Source organism: Ovis canadensis, chromosome 15 (genome assembly GCF_042477335.2).
Source record: "Ovis canadensis isolate MfBH-ARS-UI-01 breed Bighorn chromosome 15, ARS-UI_OviCan_v2, whole genome shotgun sequence".
NCBI classification, from domain to species: Eukaryota; Metazoa; Chordata; class Mammalia; order Artiodactyla; family Bovidae; genus Ovis; species Ovis canadensis.
In genome coordinates, this window is record NC_091259.1 from 56,437,832 (window position 1) to 56,457,574 (window position 19,743).

Below are 19,743 nucleotides of genomic sequence, written 5' to 3' on the forward strand. Positions count from 1 at the left end.
AGGGTTTCTGCCTTTTGTACTATCCTACATGATTACCATGTCTTATATAGGAGATCCTCCATAGACAGTAAGTATATGTTTATTAAGTGAAGTAATCAATGAATGAACAATTATTTCTTGTCCCAAAACTCCTGGGGGTAGAGGAAAATCTGAAAAATATGCTATTGCATAGTGTTTCTTTGGTGTTAGTGCTACAATATACAATGAGGAAGCACACAGGAAGGTAAATCACTGATTAGATACTAAAACTTTTCAACTCTTTATTTAATATGGAGTATTTCAATTAAAACTGTTGTGATAGTTTCAAGTACATAGCAAAGTGACTAAACCATATATATTCATGTTTCCATTCTTCCCCCAAATCCCTCCCATCCAGCTCACACATATCATTGATCGACTTTCCAGTGCTATTCAGTAAGACCTTGTCATTTATCTATTTTAAAGATAGCAGTGTGTACTTGTCCATCCCAAACTCCCTAACTGACTATCCCTTGTGAAATTATTTTTTTTAATATGTAAAATTGGAAGGACTTCTAGAACCTTCTAACTTGCATGCATTTCTTTAAATCTATATCATGCTCCTGTTGATTAAATTTAGACTTGACTACCTGAAACAGAATATGTTGTTTCCTTCTATAAAATGTATATTCAGAATAATTCTATCTTACTACCAGGTTATAGACAATGCATTAAAGTTTACTGTTTCACCACTGTATTTTTAACTGTCTGAAGGCAAATGAGCTTTTAAATATTTATATGTTTCTTCTCATGTTTTTATACACAGTAGGCAACAAGAATCCTTTACACCCCAACACTATTTTTAATAACCACAGGGTCACATTCCAGAATCAGAGGTATCTCAGGAAAATCTTAGGAAGTTTCCTTTCACACTCCTGAGCACAGAAAAGTCATCATAAGAATTAGACATTTTCAAAAGATTTTAAAGAGGGTAAGAGAGACTGTGTGTTTCACAATTTGGAATGAGAAAGCAAAGTACCCTTCTTCCTTCTAAATGTTCATAAAAAACTACAGAATATCTGAAGAACTTACTGTACTCTCTTTTGTTCCTTTACCTTTGGAACTGGCCAATGAACCTAGACAAGAAGTTGGGACTGAAAATCCCAATACTGGAGAATTCAAGAGAACATCACTGGGGTGGGATTTGGATCAAGTTCAAACTGTTGCTGTATTGCTGGTGTTTGTGTCTCTATGTTGGGAATGAGGAAGTCAAAGGATGGAAAGAGACTTGGCAGCTTGTTATATGTTTTCATTCCTTGTTAAAGTGGAGCTTCTGTAAAAGTCTAAGAGTAAAATTAATTCCTTAATATTTGATTTTACTTGATAATGTACCCAAGTTACTTCTAGTTCCGGCCTATCATGTTGCTTCATAGATCATGTTCAGTATGTGTTAATGCAGGTAGTGTATATGTAGGAGAAAGAAAGATGGAAAGAGACCAGAGGCAAGGAGAGAAGGACAGTGAGAGAGAGGGAGACACATGAGTCAGAGTGAGAGAAAGGGAGGGAAGAAGAGGAGAGGGGAGAAAGGAGAGGAGAGAGAGCAAGAAGTAAGTAATGTCGTGCATTGATTTCCATAATCATTTTAAAATCAGCCAATTAAATGTCATGGGAATTTAGGATGCTATTCTAGATTTTCCATCTCTTAAGCCTCAGAGAGTAAAGTAAAGTAAAGTTGCTCAGTCGTGTCCGACTCTTTGTGACCCCATGGACTGTAGCCTACCAGGCTCCTCCCTCCGTGGGATTCTCCAGGCAAGTGTACTGGAGTGGGTTGCCATTTCCTTCTCCAGGGAATCTTCCCAACCCAGGGATCGAACCCGGGTCTCCCACATTCCAGGCAGATGCTTAAGTGCCCTAAAAGTTGGCTTTGGGAATTAATGCCTTATATATTTGTTAAGGGTGCCCAGTCTGAAGCCATGATTCTGCCTTTCCAGACATACGGCTTCAAATTTCACTTGAGAAAGACTGCCCATTTGTTCTTGATAAATCAATACCATACCCCACTTTTGAGGTAAATAAAAGCTAATTCTGAATGAATTAAAACCTGAGCCCAGTGGAGGAAATATTAATATGCAATTGATAAACTGAGACATTAACTGTCCTGTAATAATCAGGATATATTTTATCAAAGTTATTGCTATATTACTGTTTTCAGAAAAAAATGACCTTTTAAAACATGAGTTAAATTGCACCATTTCTAAACTATTCTGTTTATGACCTCTGTTTCTATGAGTTCTACTCTTCAAGAAGAATTTACTTCATTTTATTTTTTTTGTTTTATTTTATTTTACTTTATTTTTGAAACAATGGTAAAACTGAGGTAAATAAGATATTGTACATCTGGGAAAGAAGAGTAAATAATAACTGCTTTATCTTGTCATAAACTAATGGAAAATAATCGAATAAACAGCTACCTTACCCAGAAGAATACAGATGAGTTTGGTGAAATATTCTACTTGGGTAATTAAAACTGAACATCAAAGCATGTACAAAAGAATTCTAGTTGAGTGAAATTTTTGAACTAAATGATGTAACCACACATCTCTGGATGAATGTCATGATTCTCTTGAAGAAAGTCAATATTTACCCATTTAATTATACTCAGAGTAGGCCCATCCTGGTATAGAATATTAGGAATTAGGTGACCTTGCCAGACTGGAATAAAGGGGAAAAAAAAATACAACAAAAACCTGTCTATTTCTCTCTCTGTGGACTTGTATGAGTGTGTGCTTGTGTGTGTATCTTCAATGCTCAGCGGGGCTGGAATCAAAGTACAGCAGACATGCTGTGGATCCCTTCACAGCGTCCAAGAAAGCTCATGATGGTGAAGATAGTAGTGGGCCTAAGAAGCATTCCAGAACCTTTTTAGTGGTGGCCTGGATTTGCACTTTAGGCTCTGAATATAACCCTACTTCTATAACTATTCACTCTTCCTTATTTTTGCTTGAAATTTTGATTGTCTTATAACAACTTGCAGCCTTGTCCTTGCAGAGTTATGGTAATAGAAAGAAAAACCCATTTCACTCTTAAATCATACCAAGTAGACTGAAGCGACTTAGCAGCAGCAGCAGCAGCAATGGTGAAAGACAACAACTCTTGCCCTGAGACTTGCATGATGGTGGCTGCAGCAGTCAGTACAAAAGAGGGGCTCATAGACCATTCGTGGCAAAGGAAGACTTAAAAAAGAAGACACAGTAGAATTTTTGTGTATACACACACACACACACACACACACACATATATATATATATACTGGAATACTACTCAGGTATGAAAAAGAATGAAATTTTGCCAGTTGTAACAACTTGGATGAACCTGTAGGATATTATGCTTGGGGAAATGTCAGACAAAGAAAAACAAAATCCTCTTTATTGTGACTTATATGTGGAACATAAAAAGCAACACAAATTAATATAACAAAGCAGAAACAAACTCACAGATATAGAGAACAAACTAGTGGTTACCCATGGGGAGAGAGGAGAGGGAAGGTCAGGATAGGGGTAGGGGATTAAAAGATAAGAATTACCATGTACAAAATAGATTAGCAACAAGGATATATTGTGCAGAACAGAAAACATAGTCAATAATTTATTGGAACTTTAAATGGTGCATAGTCTTTAAAAATACTGAATACCTGAAACTAAAATATAATATTATAGATCAAATATTTAAAAAATAATTAATTCAAAGTAAATGAATTAGGGAAATAATCTCTGAAAACAGAAAATGATAGGGGAAGTCGAAGTACCTGTTAATTTCTGTCAGTCAAGACAGCAAAAGTGTAGCCCTGACAATTTGGCTTCTTTACAAGAAAATATAGGAATAATCTATACTATTATTTAGTAAGTTCTGTGAGTTTTCCATAACACAGACTTCCTGAAAAGATATGTCCAAAGTTTTCCAGAAGAAGTTCTTTCACTCACGTATGCCTGACCTCTGATATCAGAGATGTGAAATAGGTCTTTTAAAGAGTACAAATAGAGCAGTGTTTTGGACTCTGTGGGAGAGGGAGAGGAGGGGATGATTTGGGAGAATGGCATTGAAACATGTATAATATCACATAAGAAATGAATTGCCAGTCCAGGTTCGATGCAGGATACAGGATGCTTGGGGCTGGTGCACTGGGATGACCCAGAGGGATGGTACGGGGAGGAAGGTGGGAGAGGGGTTCAGGATTGAGAACACATGTACACCCGTGGCAGATTCATGTTGATGTATAGCAAAACCAATACAATATTGTAAAGTAATTAGCTCCAATTAAAATAAATAAATATAAATTAAAAAGTAAAAAAATAAAACAATGATAAAGCTAATAGAGATTTCAGTTTAATCAATTGAAACGCAAAACTAAAGGTCAAATCAAATGTAGTTTTTTGTTTTTAACATTTAAAACATTTGAAAGATATCTTTTCCCAAAAGTCAACATGTGGAAATTTTTTCTAAGTATAGACCAATAGTTAGAGCCTTTTTCTTTTGAAGGTTGCAGAAAAGAGTGAATATAAATTGAAGATGTTTAAACTCTATAATTTTTCCCCCTATAATCTTGTGGGGATATAATCCTACCCTAACTTCCAGAGAGCCAGGCAAGATCCAAGACTTTTCTACATGTCTGAAAATATCAGAATGATTTTTTTCACAAGTACTTGATTGGGAATAGGCCAGATCAAAGGGGTGAGGAATCTTTATTTACCTAGCAATGATGGAAAAAATATTTTGGAAGATGGAGTAACAAAAACTGGACATTCATGAATTTCTTTGTAACAACTAGAAATGCAGAAGTCCTTTCCTTCTAGTTCCCCTAAAAATATATTAGTTGGAGTTACAGAGACATAGAGCTGAGAGAATGAGAGATTTTTTAATTATTTATTTATTTTTTTGTGCTCTTTATTTTTATTTTATTTTTTTACTTTACAATACTGTATTGGTTTTGCCATACATTTACATGAATCCGCTACGGGTGTACATGAGTTCCCAATCCTGAACCCCCCTTCTACCACCCTCCCCATTTCATCTCTCTGGGTCATCCCAATGCACCAGCCCCAAGCATCCTGTATCTTGTATCGAAACTAGACTGGCGATTCGTTTCTTACATGATAGTATCATGTTTCAATGCCATTCTCCCAAATCATCCCACCCTCTCCCTCTCCCACAGAGTCCAAAAGTCTGTTCTATACATCTGTGTCTCTTTGAGATTTTTTTAAAACACGTTTTGCCAGTGATGGCAAAGTTGATAGAAAGGTGATTCCAGGCATCAAGTTGTCTGAATCAGGAGAAGGTTCTAAGGTGAGAGAAGGGAAGTAAATATATGTGCTCCTATCCTTACTGAAAGGAAGTGGAAATTCAAGAAGAAGGGAAGATGCAGAAAGTAGAGATGATAGAAAGTAGGGGACACTCAGGGAACTCTGAGATCTAATGCTGAGCTCAGAAATGCTTGATGATTTTGCTTTTTCATTGAATCTTCTAGTAGTAAGAAACAGACCTCTATACTTCAGAAGTTCTTCCCTAAGAAGGTAAGAGGATTTATTACATGGGTTGGAGGAGATGCAAAGAGAGAAGAAATATTTGAAAAGTTGTAGATAAAGAAGGATAAATTTTAGTAAAAGAAGATATAAACAAAGTATATAGAGAAAACAGAATTAAAGATGAATTGAAATAGAAGAAATTTTTATGCATACAGTACTCTTAGAGGTTTAGAGAAGACCAAATAATCTGATTCAAGCTGGAATGTCTTTCCACAATTTTATCCCTCCTTTGAAATCACAGAGAAGCTTCTCTGTTCTTCAAGATACTTTCCCAGGTCAGTCCATGAGGAAACAATTTATATGTCTCTATTTAGTTTTTGAACACATTACCTTTCTCAGGATTATTGAAACTTTGGTGGCTTGATTGATTTTTTATTTCTTTGTATTTCTTACTACATGGAGAGGTCTCTATGTTTTCATCTATGGCTTAATGGAGTAGCCGTTTCATAGGAGCTCTTGATCCATACTTATTCTATTTTTCTATCATTATTTATTTGGTCATAAATTAAATTAAGAAAAAATTGAATGAGTAGATAAGCAAATGAATATTTGTTTTCATACCAGAACAATTTAATCCCAAACATGCAAACAAAAGAGATGCATATTTAGAACAGGGGCAGAGGGTTTATCTAGGCTGTCCATGTAATTTTTTTGCATATTCTGAAGTCCCAGGAGATGATCCATCCACATAGTCTTAAGTTGAATCATAGTGGACAAATTCTTTCCACTTTCTGGAGCCTGGATTCTTCATTTGTGTAATAAGAAAATTGAGGAGGTGGGTTCCAAGAGGTTACCTCGTTGTGACTCTAAAATCTCTACAAGCAAACTTGCTAAGGAAGATGATTTTAGTAGCAATGTGTATTGCTGGAATGACTGAGACCTAGAAATGCCCAGAAAGAGGGCTGACAGTCTCAAGTCAGTGCCAGGAAGACCAAGGAGACGTATGACTGTCATCATTCAAGCCTCACCCTGTGGAACCACACCTTGGCCTGAGCCAATCTGCTCACAGAAGCAGGGAGGGCAGGAGGCAGGGCTAAGCATAAAAGGAAGAGCCGGGCCAGCTGCTGCTTACACTTGCTTCTGACACAACTGTGTTCACTAGCAGCTACACAAACAGACACCATGCTGACTGCTGAGGAGAAGGCTTCTGTCATCTCCCTATTTGCCAAGGTGAACGTGGAAGAAGTCGGTGGTGAGGCCCTGGGCAGGTAGGTATCCTGCTTACTAGACAGGTTTAAGGAGAGTGAAATGCACCTGGGCATGTGAGGACTGAGCCGTTCCCTGAGATTCTGAAAGCTGCTGACTTCCTCTGACCTTGTGCTGTTTTCTCCTCTTAGGCTGCTGGTTGTCTACCCCTGGACTCAGAGGTTCTTCGAGCACTTTGGGGACTTGTCCTCTGCTGATGCCATTTTGGGCAACCCTAAGGTGAAGGGCCATGGCAAGAAGGTGCTAAACTCCTTTAGTGAGGGCCTGAAGCAACTTGATGACCTCAAGGGTGCCTTTGCGTCACTGAGTGAGCTGCACTGTGATAAGCTGCACGTGGATCCTGAGAACTTCAGGGTGAGTTTGTGGAGTCCTCAATATTCTCCTTCTTCTTTTTATGGTCAAGCTCATGTCATGGGGAGAGGGCTGAATGGCAGGACGTGGTTTAAAATGGAGAAGATGTATTCTGGTTAGAGTGTTAAGGACTTCTGGTTAGAGTGTTAAGAACCATTTAGATTCTTTTAACCTCTTTGCTCTTGCCTGGAAATCCCATGGGTGGAGGAGCCTGGTAGGCTGCAGTCCATGGGATTGCTAAGAGTCAGACATGACTGAGCGACGTCACTTTCACTTTTCACTTTCATGCATTGGAGAAGGAAATGGCAACCCACTTCAGTGTTCTTGCCTGGAGAATCCCGGGATGGGGGAGCCTGGTGGGCTGCCGTCTATGGGGTCGCACAGAGTCGGACATGACTGAAGCGACTTAGCAGCAACCTCTTTGCTCACAATAATCATTTCTTCAGATTCATTCTTGTTCTCTGTTGTCTGCAATGTCTTCTCTTTTTAATTATACTCTTTGAGTGTTCAATTTCAAAAAAGACTTCATCTACTTTAAAAATGATATTTAATATTTTCCCCTTATCTGTTCCTTTCAAGGGATAAAATGTTGTATTGCTTTTTGAAATGATTCAAAATAATAAAAATGATAACAAGTTCTGGATTAAGATAGAAAGAGAGAAACATTTCTAAATATAAATTCAGCCTGATATGGGTAGCTTCACATCAGCAGTAGCATCTATACTTCAGTCATCTTTGTGCTAATATCCTAGGGGCACAGCTTGGGATGAATCTGAAATACTCTGAATCTAACCTGGGTAACTGCACTAACCCTGCCCTTGCTTAATGTCTTTTCCACACAGCTCCTGGGCAATGTGCTTGTGGTTGTGCTGGCTCGCCGCTTTGGAGGTGAATTCACTCCGGAGCTGCAGGCTAACTTTCAGAAGGTGGTGACTGGTGTTGCCAATGCCCTGGCCCACAGATATCACTAAGCTCCCCTTCCTGATTTCCAGGAAATGTTATGTCATCCTCAGAGCCCAAAAACTGAATATGGAAAAATTATGAAGCGTTTTGAGCATTTGGCCTTTGCCTAATAAAGACACTTATTTTCATTGCACTGGTGTATTTTAATTATTTCATTGTCTCTTACTCAGATGGGCACATGGGAGAGCAAAGCACTGAAGACATAAATGAAGGGCTCAGTTGAGACTTTGAGAAAATGTATCAGTATATTGGACCCCATGAAAAGAGAGGTTGTAAACAGCTAATGTTATTGGAAAACAGGCTCTGCTCCTTTAGTCTTACTCTTCGTGCAATTCAAGTTGCAGCTTGATTTGGGAGTTAGATCATTGGTATATTTTATTTAAACAAATTATGTTATTTATCCTTTCTTGTAAATGTCTTCTCTCTCTCTAATTGTCCAGAACCTCACTGAAATCCATTAGGTTCTTCTGCCTAAAGATGCCACTGTTTAAAATTTTCTTTAGGCATTTTACTGTCCCCATTGCTCCCCTCCCCTGACCTCTTTGTATCCTAGTTTTCTCTGTCATCTTATAAAGATCTACCTGAAGGATCCTTCTGTCCTGGATTCTAGAAATGACATATGAATTTTATGAGTAATCCTTGTTCCTTCTTGCATCCTAATTCTGAATCTCAGCTCAGTTCAGTTCAGTGGCTCAGCTGTGCATGATTCTTTGCGATCCCATGGACTGCAAGGGGAGGTAGTTTTGCTCTCACTTTGCTTGTATTATAATGTGATAAATATTGGATTGATGAGAATGTAAAAAGGGACTTGTGACTTGATAGTCACTGCTGTCTTGCAATCCTTTCATGGGATTCCACTAAACAGAATTCCATTCTCCCCAGGATGCTTTAGCATCTATATCACGGAAGTGACTAGAGGTCTGCCCTCTTTACCCAGTCTCTGATGGTTTCTCCGCCTTTGTAGTCATTAACATAGGGTTACCAGAAGCAACATATGCCAGTTTAATCCTCTCCTTCAATAACCACTTATCCGGATACTTGATTCTGGAGACGATTTATGAATTTTTTGTAATCTTTGTTTCCCCTGGCATTTTAATTCGGAATCTCTGCTCAGTTCAGTCCAGTGGCTCAGTTGTGTACGATTCTTTGTGACCCCACGGACTGCAGCATGCCAGCCTTCCCTGTCCATCACAAACTCTTGGAGCTTGCTCAAATTCATGTCCATTGAGTTGGCGATGCCATTCAATCATCTCATCCTCTGTCATCCCCTTCTCTTGCCTTCAGTGTTTCCCAGCATCAGGGGCTTTTCCAATGAGTCAATTCTTCACATTAGGTGGCCAAAGTATTGAAGCTTCAGCTTCAGCATCAGTCCTTCCAATGAATATTCAGGACTGATATCCTTCAGGTTTGACTGGTTTGATCTTGCAGTCCAAGGGACTCTCAAGAGTCTTCTCCAACATCACAGTTCAAAAGCATCAATTCTTCAGCAGTCGCCTTTCTTCATTGTCCAACTCTCACATCCATACATGACTACTGGAAAAACCATAGCTTTGGCTAGATGGACATTTGTTGGTAAAGTAATGTCTCTGTTTTTCAATATGCTGTCTAGATTTGTCATAGCTTTTCTTTCAAGGAGGAAGCATCTTTGAATTTCATAGCTACAGTCACCATCTTCAGTAACTTTGGAGCCCTGTTTCCATTGTTTCCCTGTATATTTGCCATCAAGTGATGGGACCAGATAAGACCAGATGGTCTTAGTTATTTGAATGTTCATTTTTAAGCCAGCTCTTTCACTCTCCCCTTTCACTTTCATCAAGAGGCTCTTTAGCTCCTCTTATCTGAGTTTATTGATATTTCTCCCAGCAATCTTGATTCCAGCTTGTGCTTTATCCAGCCTGACATTTTGCATAATGTATTTGGCATAGAAGTTAAATAAGCAAGGTGACAATACACAGTCTTGATATACTCCTTTCCCTATTCTGAATCTAGCTGGGGAGGTTCTGAAAGTAATGCATCTAACAAGTGACTGTAAATGAGTATACAAGGCTTTTACGAGATCTGAGGATGAAGCCCTTGCTATGAAAGGGGTGGTAAAGATAAGCAGTATAGACAATTGTCCAGAAGACAAGACAAAAGTCAGAAAAGAAAAGGAAGATAGCATAGGCCAAATCACTGATGAATAATGTCTTTGTGTATTCTGAGAATTTCAGGTAAACAGGAAAGACAACTGAAGCAAAACTGCCTGGGATAGAATAGAATAGATTATAAATTTTGGTGAACACAGTAGAGCATATTCTTAAAGTTAAAAATTCACAGGCAAGAGGATACAATTCAGCCATTACTCACAAGATGTTTGCACTGCCAACTGACAAGTATAGCAAGATAGTTTAACAGCTTAGTACATTATTTTGAAATCATACAGCCAGGGTTGAAAAAAACATTACTACTTATTAGCTCTCACCTTGTGAAAAACGTACTGTCAGTTTGGTACATAAAGATGTCATTTTTAAGTTTTGCAGGAAAATGAAGAAAAAAGTCTCAACACAATTCCATACTTTGACTTTTAACACAAGTTAATGTCAGGTGAGAATTTACAAAGAGTAAGTTGACTCATTTAACATCTCTTCTTAAATGCAAAACATCTCAGGCTGGGGTGGCAATATTGAAGAGTAGGGAATTTGGGTTGTTTTTTTTTTTTTTTTAATGGATATTAACAACAAGGCAACCATGCTAGCAGCATCTATGTCTAGAAGGAAGTTGAATTACTTTCAACTTTTAAAGTTGAAAGAAACAACAAGTTAAAGAAAAGTCTCTTATTTTTAAGTCAAAGATTTCAGGGGGTCAAATCAGAGATGAAAATGTAATGGTAGGAAGCAGTCTGAGAACTGTCCAGTTGAAATAACACAGGGCACAAAAAAGAGACAAAGATATCCAATAATATAAAAATGTCTATCAGTTGGCTGATGCATAGATCATCAAATGCCCTCTTATATTTTGCTGTTGCTGAGTAGTTTCAAGGACAGCTAACAAGAGCATGGATGCTCATTTATGCTAAGTCCAATCAGATCATACAAATCCTGATGAGAACTTCTTAAACACCCAGATGACCACAGTTAGATGCACCCTGCAACATAATTTTTTATCATGCTTTCTAAGTAATGGATAGTCATTTTTCAATACTCATTCATTTTAAGAATATTATTTATAGATCTTATACAATACGTAGTAAGTAAAATAATATGCTGTGCTTAGTCACTCAGTCATGTCCGACTCTTTGTCCCCGTGGACTGTGGCCCACCAGGCACCTCTGTCCATGGCAATTCTCCAGGCAGGAATACTGGAGTGGGTTGCCATGTCCTTCTTCAGGAGATCTTCCTGACCCAAGAATGGAACTGAGTCTCCTGAATTACAGGTGGATTCTTTACCAGCTGAGCTACCATAAATACGTGTAAATATACATATAGGTATGTAAACATACATAGGTACAGATATGTAAACATACATAAAGATAGTATATAATAAAGGAGAACATTCAAGAAATGAATAGTTATAGTCATTCACGTAAACTGTGATTTTAAGACTATTCTAGATTTGTGGCAAATAAGCTGTCTCTTATGCAAATATATTTACAACCCCTGAACATCTAGTTCTCTAGACTAAGCTTATAAAGGGTTCTTATCTTTTCAGTCATTCTAAAACTCTTAAATACTTGTTCTGACCTATATTTACTCAATTTGGAACAAATCTGCCTTATTCATTTTATTCATCTTTGGGGCTTCCCTGGTGGCTCAGATGGCAAAGAATCCACCTGCAAAGTGAGAGACCTGGATTCGATCCCTGGAAAAGAGGTGGGAAGATCCCCTGGAGTGGAGCATGGCCATCCAGTACAATATTCTTGCCTGGAGAATCCCCATAGACAGAGGAGCCTGGGGGGCTACAGTCCATGGGGGTCGCAAAGAGTTTGACAGGACTGACCTACCAAGCAAATTATGCATCTTTGAAGAAAGGGAAACTTTCACAGCCTGCTTCTGCCCCCTGCTGGGATCATGAGAATCATCTATTTAAGAGTGACATTATCATGAATTTTTCGAGGCAGGTCCAGTGTGGGTGTCATTAAACAATTACGCTGAAGTACAAGCAAAAGTCTGGATTGTCCTGGAATACAGAGTTGTTCATTCAATGTAATTATAAAGATACTGACTTTTAGACTTAACACTCTCCCTCTGTGCCTTTGGCTTTCCAGGTGGCGCAAGTGGTAAAGAATCCATCTGCCGATGCAGGAGGTGCAAGAGACCTAGGCTCCATCTCTGGGTTGGGAAGATCCCCTGGGGTGAAAAATGGCAATCCACTCAAATATTCCGCCGGGAAAAATCTCATCAACAGAGAAGCCTGGCAGGCTACAGTCCACAGGGTTGCAAAAAGTCAGATACAACTACAGTCCACAGGGTTGCAAAAAGTCAGATACAACTGAGCGACTAACACTTCTTATGCCTTTAGGTTAAGCAAGGATTGTTGGTCATTACCTATTCCAAAAAAAGTCATGAAGTAATCACATAGGGAATTATTTCCAAAGGACAGAAAAAAAGTACCATAGGTGTCTGAACACATAAGTCTGTTTAAACTGTAGAATATAAGAAAAGACTGCCCTAAAAATAGTTTTCTGTTTAATCAGTCCCAGATATGCTTCCAAATCAGCATTCCAGACAAAGAGCACAGAGGAAGTCCATGATCCTATCGTTACATTGGATGGAAACTCACCTATGCTTGTCCTCTCCAGTGTATTTTATGTCAGACATTATTCTGGTTGCCCAAAATTCAGAAAGAAGTATTCTTCACCCTGACTTTGTGGTGGTCACATAACACAGCATGATGTTTGGGGAAATAATGGGTCTCTTCTATTCCTCTTGGTACAGATGAGGCATCTAACATCTCTGAATACTTTCCCCACGGAATCTTCATTTATCATTCTCATTAACACTGTACTTTCCTGGCTCCCATCCTACATCTCAAACAGAATTTTAAAAAATTTCCAACATTTATTACTCTTCTGTTGCTGTCATGTTAATATTCTCTTTGGCAGTACCATTAACATTCATGGCTTGTCTGAAGAAGCTTGACAGAGAGTATGTTCTTTCAGTGCAGGCCTACATTCACAGAATAGTTGCATCTTTTGGCATCAATCCCAGGGTAAACCCTATATGTCTGGATCACGCTAGGCACGATAGGAATCATACTCAAAATTTGTATTTTATGACCAAGATCAGCAAGAATTTCTAGGATGGAATCTGTTTTATATATCATATAAATCTTATATATGATGACCCAAGATTGAAAATGTGTGGCCAACAGGGATCAGATATAAGTACCTTAAGATATGAGTGCTTAGGTCTCATGGCAACTATTTACAAACTTGTCTTGTTTTTAATCCTTTTGTAAGGTGTGAAGCTCTTATTTCACAGATAAAATTCATTAATAAAATATTTCTTTGATAAATGTTCACTCTATTCTAAATCTCATTTTATATATCAGTGATCAGGAGAAAACAAACAAACAAACAGACAAACATAACTCCTGGTCTTCTAGAACTTCCAGTAGATCTAAGGGACAATCAGCATATAGCAAATATTATAAATATCAAGCAGGATATTGCGATGAGAGTGACTTCTTTGAGAAAATGGAACCAATAATGGCAGGGTCATAAAAATCACCCTAAAGAAGCAACATTGAACTGAAGCCTGAATGATTAAAGGAGATTTTGCACAAAAAACTTGAATTAAATAATTCTAAGCAGATAAAAGATCAAGGTCAAAGATACTGAGACAGGAATACTCTTAATTTGCTTTGAGGAAGAGAAAGATGCCTAGAGATTAGGGAGTGAAGCCAACAATGGTCCTTGATGTAGAAGTAGATCCATGATAAATAACTTGCATTTTATTTTAAGAGCATAAGAATCCACCAGAATGTTTTTTTTAAACAAAGGCTTATGCTATCTAGTAGAGTTTTGTAGAAAAGCAGTCTGGCTCCTCTGCTTTTTTAGAGACAAGAGCAAAAACAATTAAGCTGGCTAGCAAATTATTACAATAACCACAGAAAAGATGTTATGAACCAAGATACTGGGAATATACAGGTCTACTGGTGGAAAGCGAGCAGGTTCAGGGTATGTTTTAGGGTAGAAATGATAGAGACTGATAAAGGATTTGATGGAGAGGGGAGGAATAGCAAGAATGGTTCTAGAATTTTTGTAAGCAGTTGTGTAGTTGGTGGAGTCATTCTGTGATATTCGGAGGAAATAGGGAGATAATTATTTAGGGGGAGGATGAAGTACTTAATTGCCATAATTATAACTTTTAGATTAAATACCGAAGTGGAGATATCAAGGAGACAATTATATCGATGAGTCTAAAATCACAGAAGGAGTAAAAACTTAGCCTTGTAAATTTCAAGCTACTATAGTGAGTAAAAATTGACACTCTCTTCACTTTCAGGAAACTTACAGTTTACTGTGTAATGGAAACCTTAGTGAAATAAGTCATCTAATGAATATTAAATTATAAATTGAATGAGTTATACAAAGATGAATGTATGTTACCAAAATAATAAGTAATTGGAGAATATCTGTCCAAGTTAAGGGGCTTCCTGAAAAGTGATGTTTCAGATGAAAAAATGGAAGATTGTTTGAAAAAGAGAATAAAGAGGTTGGGGAGAAGCTGGAGAGACACATTTTGGCAGAGAGAACATCAAGAGAAACATCTTGTGAAAAAAAAAGCAGTGGTGGTTGTGAAAAATAAATATGTTCAAAGAAAGTCCAGGCACTCAATAAAGAAAATATACTAAAAATAGTGAACTAAGTTATCTAATGTTGAGAGGGGCTTGCTTGTGCTTATGCCTAGTCGCTCAGTCTTGCACAACTCTTTACAACCTTTTGGACTGTAGCCCACCAGGCTCCCATGTCTATGGGATTTTTTGGGCAAGAATACTGGAGTGGGTTGCCATTTCCTTTTCCAGTGGATCTTCCCAGTCCAAGGACTGAACCCACATCTCCTGTGTTTCCTGAACTGCAGGTGGATTCTTTACCCATTGAGCTGTGGGGGAAGCTCAGGGCAAGAAATAAAAATGGATAGGCTCCTAAAAGAAGTTGCCTGATGAGACTGGTATGATAAAGATAAAGGATAGGCTATAAATGGAAGCCAGAATCTGAAGCTACTTTAACATGTTGGAATAATGAACATGTTTCCTAATCAAATATGAAAGTCAATATAAAGTTTTAAGCACCTGCCTACATGATACGAGCCATTAAATCTTTGCAATGACTTCCAGGGCCAGAATTCAAATCAGGATAATAATGTGAAAAACAAGGCAATCAATTCTGCTGCAAAGAGGCCTTTAGATTTAGTTATTCGACATTGGCCTTCTGATCTTTAGAACGACAGTTTCTAAGGAAGAGAAAATAATTGCTCATCCTTTCAATAAGTGCCTATTAAATGAATACTTAGCCAACTGATGACATGAATGAACAGTGGGTGGAGAACTCTGGGTTGATGTCAGAGGCAAAGTGTCTTCAACCTGAGTCTCCAAGTCACAGGAGCACACATGGGCTGAACACCCCAGAGGGTAAAATCTCCCATGGGAAATCACTTGCCACAGGTTTCACGCATAAATATTCCTCTTGGCTTATCACTAAGGTTGAAAAACTAATTTCTGGCTATGTCATTTAGAGTGGGAGAAAACAGAAACATTTCCACTCAGTACTATTTGGAGGAAAATACGCTTGGAAACAGCACAAATGGAGAAATATGGGTGCAGAGTGACGAATTTATAGCACTCTTCATTCTAAATGCTTTATGAGTTGGAAGGAGAAAACTAAGAATTCTTTCGAGAATCTTTCTCAATTTTATAGGGATACCATCTCACCAGCACCCCTGGGAAAATGTCCCAGAAAACATATCCTTTCCAAAAATTAGTTTCCTGCTCCAGTCTGTTCATCATTACAGGTGTCTTCTAAGGTATCTCTGCCAGGGGATGAATAATGACACTTAAATGACATCAGGAGAACACCCTTCTCTTCCAGCCAACAGATAATATGCCTCTAAAGGACAGAGTTGCCTGACTACATTATATAAAGTTAGTTAACTTTAAGCATAATTTTGTTTACTTAGAAATTCTACCTCATCTGAAATCAGAGCATTCTCTTTGAAAAGTTCTTTCTTGCTGCCTCGAAAAATTATCTCAGATCCAGAATGATAGCTTTAGTGAGCCCCAACACTAATTCCTCCTCCTTCCTTCTCATGGGATTTTCAGGTCTGGAGCAGCTGTATCCCTGGATCTCTGTTCCCTTCTCCACCATTTATGCTGTTGTTCTTTTGGGTAACTGCCTGGTGCTGTATGTAATCTGGACTGAACCTAGCCTGCATCAACCCATGTTCTACTTCCTGGCCATGCTGGCTATCACTGATTTGTGCATGGGACTGTCCACAGTGAACACAGTGCTAGGGATCCTGTTGGGGCTGATTCGAGAGATCAGCCTGGATTCCTGCATTACCCAGGCCTATTTCATCCATGGTCTGTCCTTCATGGAATCCTCTGTTCTCCTAACTATGGCCTTTGACCGGTACATTGCAATTTGCAATCCACTGCGTTATTCCTCCATCCTGACTAATTCCAGAATTATCAAAATCGGACTCACCATCTTAGGTAGGAGTTTCTTCTTTATTACACCCCCTATCATCTGTTTGAAATACTTCCACTACTGCCATCCCCACATCCTCTCTCACTCATTCTGCCTGCACCAAGACCTTCTCCGCCTAGCCTGCTCAGACATTCGATTCAATAGCTACTATGCCCTGATGCTGGTTATTTGCACACTATTGTTGGATGCTGTACTTATCCTCTTCTCCTATGTCCTGATTCTTAAGTCAGTTCTGGCAATTGCCTCTCGGGAGGAACGGCATAAGTCATTTCAGACGTGCATCTCCCACATTTGCGCTGTCCTCGTGTTCTACATTCCTATCATTAGCCTTACAATGGTGCACCGATTTGGCAAGCATCTCTCCCCAATGGTCCATGTCCTTATGGGCAACATCTACATCCTTTTTCCACCTTTGATGAACCCTATCATCTACAGTGTCAAGATCCAACAGATTCGTAGAAGAATGCTCAGACTCTTTTCTCTAAAAATATGTTGAGATATTACAGTGTTCAAAAAACAAAATAACACCAGTAAAAATAAACAAGCAAACATCAATACAAAAATACACTTTGTTTTAATTAAGACTTTAGCCCTGAACCCATGATACTTGATTTTAAAACACACTTTAAATGTAGAGAATCACCTCAAACAAGTTCCATCCTAGCCTATGTCTTGGAAGTCAGCTGTTTTTAGGGATGGAGGTGGGAGATTCTATCTGACGCATTCCATGGATTCCTTCTAAATTTGTGTAAACAAGACAGACATAGGTAATGCCATAATTGTGACCATATTAAAAAATGTATAAACCTATTTAACATACCCAGAATGGCTTTTTGAGCACTTTTTTGCACGGAAACAAAGTAAGATTCAAATACTTGGTCTTTTAGTTTCAAAAGTGGGTAACTTGAAGCATTTTTGATTATCTGAGATTCAGTTACTTAATCTTTAAAATGGGGAAAGTACCCAACTGACAGAAATTTTGTGATGATTGTCCGGGCCAGAATTGTCCACTAGCATTTTTCATAGTGAATAGAGGGGGAGGAGATGGAAGTAGTGACAGATTTTCTCTTCTTGGGCCCTAAAATTACTGCAGATGGTGATGGCAACCATGAAACTAGAAGACAGTTGCTTCTTGGTAGGAAAGCTGTAAGAAAATGTAGACGGTGCGTTAAAAAGCAAGGACATCACTTTGCCAACAAAGGTCTGCATAGTCAAGGCTATGGTCTTTCTGGTAGCCATGCATGGATGTGAGAGCTGGACCATAAAGAAGGCAGAGTACCAAAGAATTGATGCTTCCAAACTGTGGTGCTGGAGAAGACTCTTGATAGACTCTTGGAATGCAAGGGTATGAAACCAGTCAATCTAAAAGGAAATCAACTCTGAATACTCTTTGGAAGGACAGATGCTGAAGCTGAAGTTCCAATAATTTGACCACCTGCTTCGAACTGTTGACTCGTTGGAAAAGACCCTGATGCTGGGAAAGATTGAAGGCAGGAGAAGAGGGCAACAGAGGATGAAATGGTTGGATAACATCACTGACACAATGGGCATGAACTTGGGCCAACTCTGGGAGATGGTGAAGGACAGGGAAGTCTGGCATGCTACAGTTTATGGGGCAGTGCAGAGTCAGACATGACTTAGTGACTGAACAGCAACAATAATTTTTCTACAATGATAAAGATGTTCTCTAAAATAGAGTAATAAATACAAACACAGACTACTAGCTGCATATGGCTACTGAACACTTGAAATGTAAGTAGTACAACTGGGCAACTACATATTCAACTCTGTTTTATTGTGGTTAATGTGCTTAACCACTTAGTTGTGTCTGATTGTTCAGCCCTTAGGACTGTAGCCCACCAGGCTCCTCAGTCCATGGAATTCTCCAGGCAAGAATACTGGAATGGGTTGCTAGTCCCTTCTCCAGGAGATCTTCTTGACCCAGGGCTTGAACTCATGTTTCTTGTGTCTCCTGGACTGCAGGTGGTTCTTTACCTGCTGAGCCATTGGGGAAGCCCCATTTGATTGTGTTTTATATATATTTAAATGTTAAAAGGCCATTACATTGGACAATGCAGTGGCTACTGCATTAAACAGTGTAGATCTAGAATGTAAAGAGGGCATATAACAAAATATGACTTTGGATTTTACTTGTACCATATCTAATTTAAATTGTTATATTTTATATAACACTTGTTATTTTTATATGCAGACTTACTTGTTACATTTTATATGCAGACTTCACTGCCATTGTCATTGGGCTAGAAGCCAATTTTGTTTTGAATCTTTAAAGATCTAAAGAGGTGAATGTGAAACTGCTTACCACTGATTTTGAGTTCAAATGTAAATTAACACAGGTTCTCTTCTAAATAATTTAGTTATGTTTTCAAAAGAAGGAACACAAGAGTCACTTAGATATCTGTGCAGGGACAAATAGGACAATTAGTTCAGTAATTCTATAATCTCATAGGAGGGATCAGAGCTATTATTCCATAGAATCTAGAAACCTAGCTTCCAAGGACTAAAAAACCTTTTATCTATGAATTCAGCAGTCCCTCCCTGGGGCTGCTATCAGTCTGGTAGCCTGAAGAGCCAATGAGAAACAATGACCTTTTAGGAGTTGACATGACTTTATCATAAAGCCTAAAAGATATAATCCAGCTTGGGTAAGAAATACTTCTAAAACAGTGAGTTTAAACAAAATAGGTTCTCTTCTTTTTTCCTTTTGCTATAGGTAGACTGCCATGTCATTGCACTGCTCCCTAAAATGAAATCATAACAAATCATGAGAAAGCTAAAAGAGCTGGGGTGTGGAGACAGAAGTAGGGTATAGGAAATTAGAAAGTCTCGGCTCAGCAGGTATTCATTTAGCTCTCATATCAAAAAGTTAAGGTCCAGAATGGGAGAGATTAGTGATTCTTACAAATGACAGAACATGGCCATGGATTCAAAATGTGATTTTAGTAAAAAGTAATCTGCTATAATAAATTCATAATCAGA

The 19,743-nt window shown here is 38.4% G+C and overlaps 2 protein-coding genes and 1 long non-coding RNA gene across 3 annotated transcripts; all 3 read left to right on the forward strand.

Annotated features, from left to right (window-relative positions):
- The first annotated feature begins 5,284 nt into the window (after positions 1-5,284).
- LOC138420306 (hemoglobin fetal subunit beta) lies at positions 5,285-8,190 on the forward strand. Its single transcript, XM_069553430.1, has 3 exons — positions 5,285-6,745; positions 6,875-7,097; positions 7,937-8,190. The coding sequence occupies exons 1-3, from the start codon at positions 6,660-6,662 to the stop codon at positions 8,063-8,065; spliced, it is 438 nt and encodes a 145-aa protein (XP_069409531.1). The 5' UTR covers positions 5,285-6,659; the 3' UTR covers positions 8,066-8,190.
- Positions 8,191-10,559: 2,369 nt separating this feature from the next.
- On the forward strand, positions 10,560-13,550 carry LOC138420307 (uncharacterized). The gene is made up of 2 exons (XR_011249215.1): positions 10,560-10,640; positions 12,301-13,550. It is a non-coding gene; the product is annotated as an uncharacterized lncRNA (long non-coding RNA).
- Positions 13,551-15,179: 1,629 nt separating this feature from the next.
- LOC138420305 (olfactory receptor 51V1) lies at positions 15,180-17,265 on the forward strand. The gene has a single exon (XM_069553429.1). The coding sequence runs from the start codon at positions 16,295-16,297 to the stop codon at positions 17,237-17,239; it is 945 nt and encodes a 314-aa protein (XP_069409530.1). The 5' UTR covers positions 15,180-16,294; the 3' UTR covers positions 17,240-17,265.
- Positions 17,266-19,743: the final 2,478 nt, after the last annotated feature.

What these genes read in the sequence shown, in the direction of transcription:
- LOC138420306 (XM_069553430.1), top strand. Translation starts at nt 6,660, where the DNA reads ATGCTGACTGCTGAGGAGAAGGCTTCTGTCATCTCCCTATTTGCCAAG. An exon ending in GGTGGTGAGGCCCTGGGCAG is followed by an intron (nt 6,746 to 6,874) that starts GTAGGTATCCTG and finishes TTCTCCTCTTAG; the next exon opens with GCTGCTGGTTGTCTACCCCT. An exon ending in TGGATCCTGAGAACTTCAGG is followed by an intron (nt 7,098 to 7,936) that starts GTGAGTTTGTGG and finishes TTTTCCACACAG; the next exon opens with CTCCTGGGCAATGTGCTTGT.
- LOC138420305 (XM_069553429.1), top strand. Translation starts at nt 16,295, where the DNA reads ATGATAGCTTTAGTGAGCCCCAACACTAATTCCTCCTCCTTCCTTCTC.